This window comes from Varroa jacobsoni, unplaced genomic scaffold, assembly GCF_002532875.2.
Source record: "Varroa jacobsoni isolate VJ856 unplaced genomic scaffold, vjacob_1.0 scaffold_641, whole genome shotgun sequence".
NCBI classification, from domain to species: domain Eukaryota; kingdom Metazoa; phylum Arthropoda; class Arachnida; order Mesostigmata; family Varroidae; genus Varroa; species Varroa jacobsoni.
Window position 1 is genome coordinate 281,695 of NW_019213543.1, and position 10,522 is coordinate 292,216.

Here is a 10,522-nt window from a genome sequence, read left to right on the forward strand (position 1 = left end):
TTGATAAGATGGTTTTTCTGTCGCCGTCTTTGTCTTCTTGCATCGACAACCATATGTCTCAATTTGTCATTCAGAAAGGTTTCCTCGATTTTTTAATTGGCTTATGATTCTATAATTATGCTATCTCTTCTCTAGACACGGTGTTTGGTCTAACCAGTTTTCGGCCCCACACGCTGTACTGCCCATTGCAGAAATATCGGCGCTGAGAAATTATAGCCAAAAACAAATTTCAATAAATGGTTTGAAAACACTATTGCAATTTTTCTTCATATTCATTTTCATGAAAACGTTTATTTATTTATTTCCATATATTGTAATGTTTGATATAATACTTGGGGCTTAGGGCCTTGGCCCGTGTTGCAGTAAAGGTAATTCCACAAAAGAAAATGATGTAAACCTTATCAGCTGAACGCATTTGGCACAAGGAATATTAACTGACGTTATGACGTTATTGCCAATACATCTCAAAAGATAGCTTCGGTGTTTTGCGATTTTGCTATTGGAAATAGCGTTTCCTTGGAGTCCGCCATTTCGCTAATTTTTAGAGCTGAGAACCCAGCGCACTCAAAAAGAGGCAATGTATAAATACTTGTATTTACGAATTACCGTATTTCAGTCACAAATATGTAAACGTAATATTTTATCTATTGTAGAAGACATGTGGGTTACAGTATTCATGACTACCCCTGTGCGATTAAGTGTCTTATATGCTGATACACTGGGCCTTAAATTTACTGGTTTTTCTAAATATTTCTTGCCTGATATTACCTCGAGCTGCTTATATGTACAGTGGGATTGAATCCCGGGCAGTTGAAACTAAATTCATTTCGATTTGCGTTTTGTGTACGTTATTGTGTCTTGTCTTCAAGTGATCTACGGAGAGAAATGCACAAGTCGTCAAATCTTCGTATGTGGTTCTATCCCTGAACGGACATTTCATAGCGCTTCTGCTTAATGCTGCCGTAGGCAAAAGGATTAATTGAAGCCCGACTGTACATTCTAGACTACTTCTCATTCATTTTCAAAGCCATCACTTCGGACGGCAACTTGGTCAGTTCTCCACTATAGGACGTGTCTATTGTGGCTAGGCGTGCGTAAGTTGATACGGTAGCGGCTAATTAAAATGAACTGTCAAGGGTGCCTTGGCAACGCATATTGCGATTGAAACAGTTACGACAGCTTTAAATTCTAAGAAAAAAGCGGATAGATTAAAGATATTTGAAAGCGAGCTAGGGCGATTATCACAGAGATCTCCTTATTCGGTAGTTAGTTGAATAGTAGGTATTTTTTAAGAGAATGGAATTATTTCGAATAAATTGAGTCAATGGAGCCAAGTTGGCATCCGTGAGCTAACCTTGTCTGTCAGGCTAAGCAAGAGGTTTTTGTTTATACATAAACAGAATACCGCTTAAAACGATTCCATTGCGTTTATTTTTTTTATTGCTGTTTAAAAACATATCTTGCTGACCTGGTGGTATAGTTGATTCGACAGTTCAAAGTCAATCCTGCTGATTATAGCTGGAGATTATCGGCGAAATTTTTATTGATAAAAATATTCTATGTGCTTTAAATAGTAACATGTGATACATGGAAAAACGGGGCTTCAGAATGAGTAACGGCTATTTTGTAATAATCAGTTTACAAAGAATAGCAAAATAATCATCGCGTTTTTATGGTCCAATAATCAATGGTTTTTTTTTTTTAACTAAGTAGCAACATGTATAACACCAATACTTGGTCAAATTGTTCAAATTCTATGAAAACTCATTAACAACTTGGATTTCTGTACGTTGTGTAAACGTATTCCTATTTAGAACAATGGAGTTTTATTATACTGGTCTACGTATATCCAGTTACATGTAACATCACCATTTGTGTTCAACTCGCGTGCCGTACGTTCTTACATTTATATGTATACGCAAGTACAGCCTAGTACTGCCATGCGCATCAGCAATGCTATACACTACTTGTGTATCAGAAGTCAAACGAAGCGGTTCTATTTTCATCATTTTCTACACGACCTGGTGAGGCGGATTAAACAACTTAAACACTGCAATCCGCTTAGTTTACTATAAACAATAACTTATTGCCAGACCTGCATAACGAAAATCCATTCACTGTATCTGTGTAGAACACATACGGGTTTCCATTTTCAAAGTACACAACCAAACATACTAGTGGTCCTATCCCGAAAATCCTAAACCTGGCTCCAGGTCCTATCTGGATCTGTCGCAAACATATGTGTAACACGTTACACAGACAGATGCTTTAAAGACTGTGCACCCTTCAGCTTCTCTAGCTTTATTTTTAATCGTCGCAACGGCTCATGACGAATGGCCATGCATCTTACATTTGTATTCTACGAAAATTAAAGCATGAAGTAAACTGTGCTAAACTGCCCTAAAAGAAATTTGAATTTCGTTTGAGACCGAATTCATTTTTGGGAAATGGCTTGGTACCATTCGGCGACAATCTGCAGGTGTTGATAGTATAGGAAGCCCTAGTCTACTCATGGAAAGCTAAATTTAAGTTCTTATAGAAAACAGAAATTGGAATAGTGCTTAAGTGGCTTGAGATAGTTTAATCCATCCAGTCGACGTAGATTCCTAACCAAAATTTTATAAATGCATAGCAGTAACCACCGTTGCTAATGGCTTGCTGTGCAGCGATCGTTGTAAAGATTAACTTAACGCGCCGTTCCTCTTAAGTACTCTAATTATTGAATTTATTGAAATGAACTAATTTTTTGTATGCTTTGTTATAACTTGCTAAACCAAACGCTTCTACTTTGCACATCAAATGTATTCGCCTATCGATTAAAACCTCGCATTCTGCCTAATAAACATTTTTTTTTTATTTCAGTCAGAAATGTGACCTCTTAATCACGTTTATTTACAACGATTGACAAATTATAATATTACACATAAGTAATATACAGTCATTACAAAAATTTTTATAGTATCTATTGGGTCAGATCGCAACCGAGAGCAATTACGGAGCGATTCCCTCAGTATGGAACCTACTACTTCATTAACTAGATATAAAGAGAAAATATATTTGGCGAAAAGTAAGGCGTTCAAAAAATTTGACTTTTCCATTGTTCATAGAACGCCAGTGTCTGGTCAATCCATCGCCTTGCAATTGGAAGAGTATTACCAAAAATAATAGCCCTCAAGGTGATAGGTTTACCCATGGGTACAGTTCAATTAGACATGCCGCTAGCTTACACAAGCAATTTTCGCGCCGGACGAACTCGCAGCATTTAAATGACTATGTACATTAGATGAGGCATTCGAAGCATGATGTATGATGTACATCAAGTCAAAATGAATCCGAATTATAATACTAATAGTGATATGTCTAGATGGTAGGGCAAAACTCGTTTGACAATTTTAGTCTTCAGTTTACTCTATTTTTCACTCTTAGTTTTCCGCGTTTTACAACCCTGCTGCCTTGAAGGATATAAAACAGAGGATGCCTATTTTTTTACAACTGTCAAAAGAGTTTCTTCATTCCATATATATATATATATATATATATATATATGTGTCAAATTTAAACTGACCAGGCAAGGGCGAGGTAGTCTTCAAAACTTTAGGAAAGGAATAATCGTGGCACGCCTGAGCCACCTTTTAAAAGCAGAAGAGAAAATATTATATAAAGATAAAACCTATATATAATAATCTCAAGAGTTTCAAAACTAACGGTACGTCGTCGCTTGTAAATTGAGATTTGTGTTGAGATTTCAGAAAAAAGGGGGACATCTTCGCGCCTTGTTATCCCATTTATCGGTTCTTCACAGTCCTCTGCTTAACAGTACAGAATACGCCTGTAAAGTAAAGAAAAATACACCTATAAGATTCTGGTTGTTGGTCTACCGTTGGCGCCAAGCTAACAAAAGTGAAAAGTACAAACGCAAAATGCTTTCCATTAACATTGAATTTCCAATATAGCGTAGATTAAAATATGAAAAACGTATTTTATCCGAACCCCGCGTCGATAATTAACAATGGTAGCTCATAATACTAGTTGGGACTTACTTAGCTTCGTTTATTTAATCACACATGTTGTGCAGCAAGTTTATACTAAGGCATTAACCAGTGGCTTCGGACCTTCTCAATCAAAGCTTAGTCAACCGAACTACCGCCAGAACTTTTAGAGTTATTCAGGCGTTGTGTTCGCTTTCGTAAGCGAGTAATACTATATACGATATTGCCTTACCAAAAGATGCAAAAATCAAGCTACGAAGATCTCTAGCACCTCGAATTCTGGTGATATCTGTATCTGATAGGGTTGTAAATAAATGGTAATGTTAGCCCATTGCATGACCTTTTTGGAGGTTAAGGGCAAATGCATTATGCAGACCAGACATCACTAATTGTGTTTCGTCCGTCACCCGCTAAAGCCTGGATATCTTTATCAGCTTGGGTCATGGTTCGGGATATGTTTGATATTACTTCGAAACCATGACTTGCAGGAACGGTCATTTCATCATCCTTTCCTTTGAACCGTTCCAGTCTATCCTCCGTTCTGGCTTTCCTCTTGACCAGATACTCTAGGTTTCGAGGGGGACCGTACTCTCTGTTCTCCCGTTAATACCAATTGTAGTGCGTCGGACCCGTGATTGTTTTGGGCCTGCTCTTCTACTATTCCCTTACGTCTCATCCTTTATAGTTGTTCCTTTCTTTTCGTAATGTCGTCAAAAAAAGCTGTAACTTTGGCCCAGTTCGTCCTGTCTTTCATCATCATATCCACCATTTCCGTAGTACTGCTTTTTGTTGCGACTTCTCTGTGTACCTGCTTAAATCTGACCGCTTTAAGTGCCTGGCAGTGAAGAAGAGTATGTTCTACTCCGTCCTTCGTGCCCGACACGCAGAGTGCACAGATGTCCACTTGCGTTTTGCCGATCTTTGTCATGTATTTCTGGAACTGTCCATGACCCGACAAGACTTGGCAGGAATGGTATGTTAGCTCTCCATGACTGGCGTGAATCCATTTCCTGACGTCTGGTATTAGATGTCGGGTCCAACTGCCCGGACATTCTCCTCGGCCATTAAGTGTGGGGATTTTCCCGTTGCTGTTGCCATTTGTTCAATGGCCCATTGCATGACCTGTGAAAGTGGTGCCGTCTCTAGTATGGTCAAAGTAACGCAACTATAAAAAAAATTACTAACTCTGACGCATATAGTTTTTTTGCCATTGTTTTTATGGCTACTTTCTATCAATGCTGTCTGTCATAGTAAAGGTTTTCCACATGCTTCATAAGAAAAAAGCTCACAAGCATCTGCATACAACTGACACACAAGATTAAAACGAGTTTTATACAAAAAGAAAAGCAGTGCGTTAGATATGACTCTTACGGATGTACGGCGCCCTGCACAGGGTCTTCAAGATTCACAGCCGTGGGCTGCCTCGGATAAATATCTTGCAACAGTATTAGCACCCAAGTGGAAGCAAGTACACGGAGACTGCACAGAATGACTCACCCAACTAATCTGAAGCGAGAACATAGTCCTCGTGGCTTCACCTTCAGCCTTCATTCGACCTTCGAAGTTGCCTTCTCTTGCTTAGGCATGTCACGACCAGAGAGCACCAGGTAGAAACGACTGTACAATTTTGCTTTATTTTTTTATATATTGCTGTCAATATTGAACGACAACTCACATCGTTGCTTACATCTTATTAGCATTCTCATACAATGACGTCGGCCGATCAAGACATGCACTGTTGTCCACGTAGGAATTCACAGCAAAATAATCAGTTAAGTAGCAAGCAGTTTTTTAGTCCCAGTAAATCGGGCTATTTATTCCTGTTAACAGATACAGAGCAAATGCAACAATGATGATAGTCCGCACACCGAACATAATCCATGATAAGGGCGCGAAGACAAGGCGTTCCTCCTGTATATTCATCAAGAGCATTTCTTCATCAGTTATCGTTGGCGGGACGGGATCAGCGAACATTCTCGTCTGAGCCAGCAAAATTCCATAGCCGCTTGTTCCATCATCGAAGATGGCCGGCTGATCCTGCCACCGGAGGTGAAGGTCCTCCGATTGTTGCGGGCTTAGCTCGTCGAACGTCACTCCGTGTTTAGGACCCGACAATCTCCTTCTGGAACCCAGGGATAATCTCGGCCCAATCGGCTTAACTGCGACATCTGTAGCGACTGGTTTTGGCTGTTCCGGAGGTGGACTCACTGAACGTTTCAAAGACTTTAGGAGTCCTGGAGGGGATGCAGCCGCATCCTGTCCAGTGTCTGTGGGTTTTCTAAGAAGCTTATCATCAGAACGCGGAACAACGGTGTCAACTTTGGGAGACCCGCTAACTGTTGGATTTTTAGGTTTTTTCGATAGGTTTCTTGCCGTAGGAGCTATCGGAACTGAAAGGAAGATCGGAGCACTACCAGGAGGATTGGCTCCACGATACAAGGGGCCTTCTTCAGCGGGCAATGAATCCGCATTGGACGCAGCAATAGTGGCAGCAGCTAATGCCTTTGCAGCTGCCCTTGCAACTCGGGCATTCTTCTTGTCGAATTTACATGACCAGTTGCCAGGATCATGGGAGTCCGACGAGGATTTCGACCGGCTCGGTGCGACCATAATCATTGGGATGGGCTATATAGGCGTAGCCTCTTACCGACTATGCAGCGATCTTCAGTGCAGTTGGCTTGCGGTGCTCACACCCAAACATTGACACTTCGTTTTTCGGCAAGAAAAATTACAATTTTTTTTTATGCAACTGATACAGTACAACAATTATCTATGGCGGTGGGATGCTACGGAATAGCATGGTATCACTTATGGCTGACATGCAGGTCATATGATAGTAGGGGTTTAGATGTGGCTTTCCTTGAACACACGGGTTAATCATTCATACCACTTTTAGGTTAGCATGCTTGAACAGTGACCTCAAAGCTGAAAACCGTAACTGCGAATTGTTTGACCACAATGGCTGACATAGATTGGGACGTACTTGTGTAGAGGCGCCGAGAACTCTATGATGGGGCTTATTGGTGTTTATACGCATTTCCGTACTGATTGCTCACAGCACGAAATGAAGCGTGAATAAGTCTCAAACATAATCCACCTCCCGTGTCCCTGTCTCGCTTTACTCAGCTGGTCCAAACCTGCCAGTTCTGGTTATGATTATACGCGACGTGAATAATTCACTCGCAAGTAAACCCAAATATATACTTACATTGTCAGAGCCTCCCCTATCTGCTCCAGCTTCTAGGTATATCTGGCATTTCGCTCCGTCTCTATGAGGCAGTCCCTGACGAGGATTCGCGCGTGGACTATACCTCGCTTAAGGCGCTCCATTGAACTCCGACTACCCGCATACGTTGGTCTAATATCCCGGCCGATCTCCTCGATCACGGCCAGAAGCTGAGCGTACTTCGATTTACCGGCATATTGTTGCTGCGCGGCGAGTAATTGTGCTGCTAGCATCGGATCGATGCCGGTCGAAACCGCGGGCGAATCCGTTGATCTCGAGTCCTCTTCCATTGCTAGTGAAGGGGGAAAGCTGGTGGTGCTCAACCAGCTCAGGTCCAGATCTTCTACCCTGCTCTGTAACCGAGCACGTGAAACAAGACAATATGTATGTTAAGTCACTATTCTGTTATTCAGTGGGTATACATAGGCGTAAAATAAACCGTGTGACATCGTATTAACTTAATGAGTTTATCTGTTGAGGTTCGTTAGCGGCTGTCGTTGCCCTTCCAAGAAGTGGCGGAAGTTGTAAAAATAATGTGCTCCCGTCAAAGTTTGTGCTGTAAAAATAATGTATTCCAGTTAAAGTTCGTGCTACCCCCTCCCCCCAGCCCTGCTTTATGATTGCTGTCAAACAAAAATGGACGGTACATCAATAATGCCTTCCTGAACAGACACAAGCAAAATTTTACGATAAAACATGGAAACAGCATTCACTAATAGACTACTCTGCAAACTTTATCTTGTTTTTTTCTCATCGAATGATCGGTAAACATACCATTCTACGATGATTTTCCCAGCCGCACTTTTTCACAGTTGAAAAGTCCAAACAGACGCTTTCATCTCGTGCTTTTCACATGTCTCAAATATATATGTATACATACGGACACGACAAAAGCTCACATTTTTATTTTCTCGTTAACCTTCATCCGGAGAGTCACAGATCGAAATATCGATGTAAAAATCAATTTTCTTTTAGTTGCGCCCACTGATAGAATATATCTCCACACAAGGCAGCTCGTCAGTTCAGTATAAAAGAGTGCCACCAAAATGCGTTTGTCTCGGGCTGCCAAATAAATGGCGGTTGTGACGTTTTGTCTTTATTTTTCCAATTCTGCGCCATGACTCAGATTAGTACATGAGCGATCTACGGCCTAAGTTAGTAAAACTAACTTGAACTAGCTTTAAACTTATCGACGACGTGTTGTTAAATATGTGTTGTCTTTTTCCAAAGTGTTATTTTGCTATCATAACGGTAAACTAGCAGTGATCCTTGAATAAACTAATTTACCTTGGCTATAAGCTAAATCAGGCACAAGCTACTATTTACTACTGCTACTAACTTTTATGAACATGTATTACATTATTCGAATATGTCTGCTACTCTTCTGAAAAACGCATTTACTCTGTTTATGAAAATATACCATTATAGCGGTTACTCACTCTATTGAAATAGCGTTAGATAAACGAGTGAAGACTTCTCAAGACCAAACAAATTGTTGAGCTCTTTCATTCAATTCAAGTCGCCTCAACCTCAATCGATTTTACAAAAATACTGCAGTAACCGTTAAATTATCTAATAGCTAAGAATTTCACTAGTTAATTATTATCAACGGCATACACAAAGAGACTCACTATCCTACATGTTCTTTTCACACGAGCGCCCAATTGATTTTTAGCAGAAGGCAAACACAGGAAACACTGTATCTCTCACCCACACCAGCCCAATTCAACCTAAAGAAGCATTTATATATTCTGCTACACTCAGCCTTTTAATGAGATCGTACACCACCTAGACTAACAACACTCCACAATTCTCTGCGATTTTTCTGTTTTCAATTCTAATCAAATGGCTTACACAGACAGGTTCACTCCGGCAAGCACAGCTATGGAGCACGCAATCCGTTTTGCAATTCGACGATTAGCATCTGGGTCCCGGAATAGCGGCCACGGTGGACTATGGTTGCAATAACCGAAGCTCGGCCCCGAAGCAGCTGTCTTACTAGCGACACTCAATGCTTATCCATATTACGAGCGCCACCACAACAACGACAACAACATTGAATTGACAGAAACAGCCCCTGGAGCAATAACTTTACTGACCCCTAGTGCCGCCACTCTGGAACTTGCTATACGGCCCTTGATAACAACCGTAGCAAACGAAACCGGCACTCACAAACGCAGAACTGTAATGTTATAGCAGTAGTAACAACAAACTTTTTAAACGATCAGCAAACGAAATGAACGAACGGCGCGTGAAACAAAACAATCGCCGAAGTATCGGTGTCACCGGGAGCTCCTTAATGGCCATCAATGCAAAACGCTGCTGACTGCGGACACCGGTGAGGAGGATTCAGACTCAGGGGGAGTGCCTCGGAGCGCCAAAGGAAGATATGACAGAACACAACACCGCGTCCGGATCCTAAGCATCAGGGAGAGCTTAGCGGGGAGTGACGCACAAAAATAGTAAAGAGAAGATATCAGACTATATTCTGATTGGGCTGAATGAGCTATGGTGACCCTTTCGTAAATCGGATGTGGGATTAGAGGAGGGAGACAAAGCAAATGGGGCCTTATGGCGATGAAGTGACGGTGAAGGAGGAGTGCTGTTTAAGTTGCTGGGCTTTATGAATGATTGTGCTACAATGCTGGTAGGAAGAATTTCCTTGCCTTTATCTACCACATTGTGAGTGGATAGAGTGAGGTAACGGATTCACACAGATGCCAGTCGGTACAATAGTTCACGACACAGTGGGCTGGAACCGTAAGCTCTTGACTGATGGACCTCGATTGATGTATCTAACGGGGAATCGAACCTGATACCAGGGATGTCTCATGCTTCAAACAGATTCATTAGCACGTTACTAAGTCAATGCTTGGCCTTTCGATTAGCTAACGAGTTTGGCATAGGTTTATCTTATAGACTGACTGAGTGCTGTTGTTTCGTACCTCGCCCCATTTTAACTCTGGATTGTTTAATTGCGCGCTCTGAGACAGTCGATATGGTAAAGTTCATCCATTTTTCGATTCTAATATATCTAACCGAAGTAGTAAACAAAACATGCAATAACCATAATAGACGCCGAAATCATTATCTATTCGACATTATCAATGTAAAAATATGTTACGAGTTTCTTCGCAGTCCCTAGCAATTGTCTGGTGACGTAACAATCGAATTCAATTTCAAAAAATTACCTGTGTAGCCATAGGTGGGCCTACTCTTCATTATAAGGTGAATCCGTTAGTAACTGGAAAGGGCAGTTCCTATGCTTCGTCTCATGAGTTCGTCTTGTCAGCGCTAAAGGCTTTCC

General features: G+C 41.2%; 1 protein-coding gene across 3 annotated transcripts; it reads right to left on the minus strand.

The window, feature by feature from the left end:
* Window positions 1-1,780: 1,780 nt before the first annotated feature.
* On the minus strand, window positions 1,781-10,506 carry LOC111262256 (uncharacterized). 3 transcript variants are annotated; one of them, XM_086969007.1, is made up of 4 exons: window positions 9,070-9,485; window positions 7,990-8,134; window positions 7,198-7,568; window positions 1,781-3,829 (listed from the first exon to the last, which is right to left on the minus strand). In XM_086969007.1, exons 2-3 carry the CDS (start codon window positions 7,990-7,992, stop codon window positions 7,230-7,232), a joined length of 342 nt encoding a protein of 113 aa, XP_086825133.1. In that variant the 5' UTR covers window positions 7,993-8,134; window positions 9,070-9,485; the 3' UTR covers window positions 1,781-3,829; window positions 7,198-7,229. The 3 variants fall into 3 exon arrangements, with proteins under 3 accessions (XP_086825133.1, XP_086825134.1, XP_086825132.1); XM_086969008.1 differs by lacking the exon at window positions 9,070-9,485 and adding an exon at window positions 8,655-9,035; XM_086969006.1 differs by lacking the exons at window positions 7,990-8,134; window positions 9,070-9,485 and adding an exon at window positions 10,407-10,506.
* Window positions 10,507-10,522: the final 16 nt, after the last annotated feature.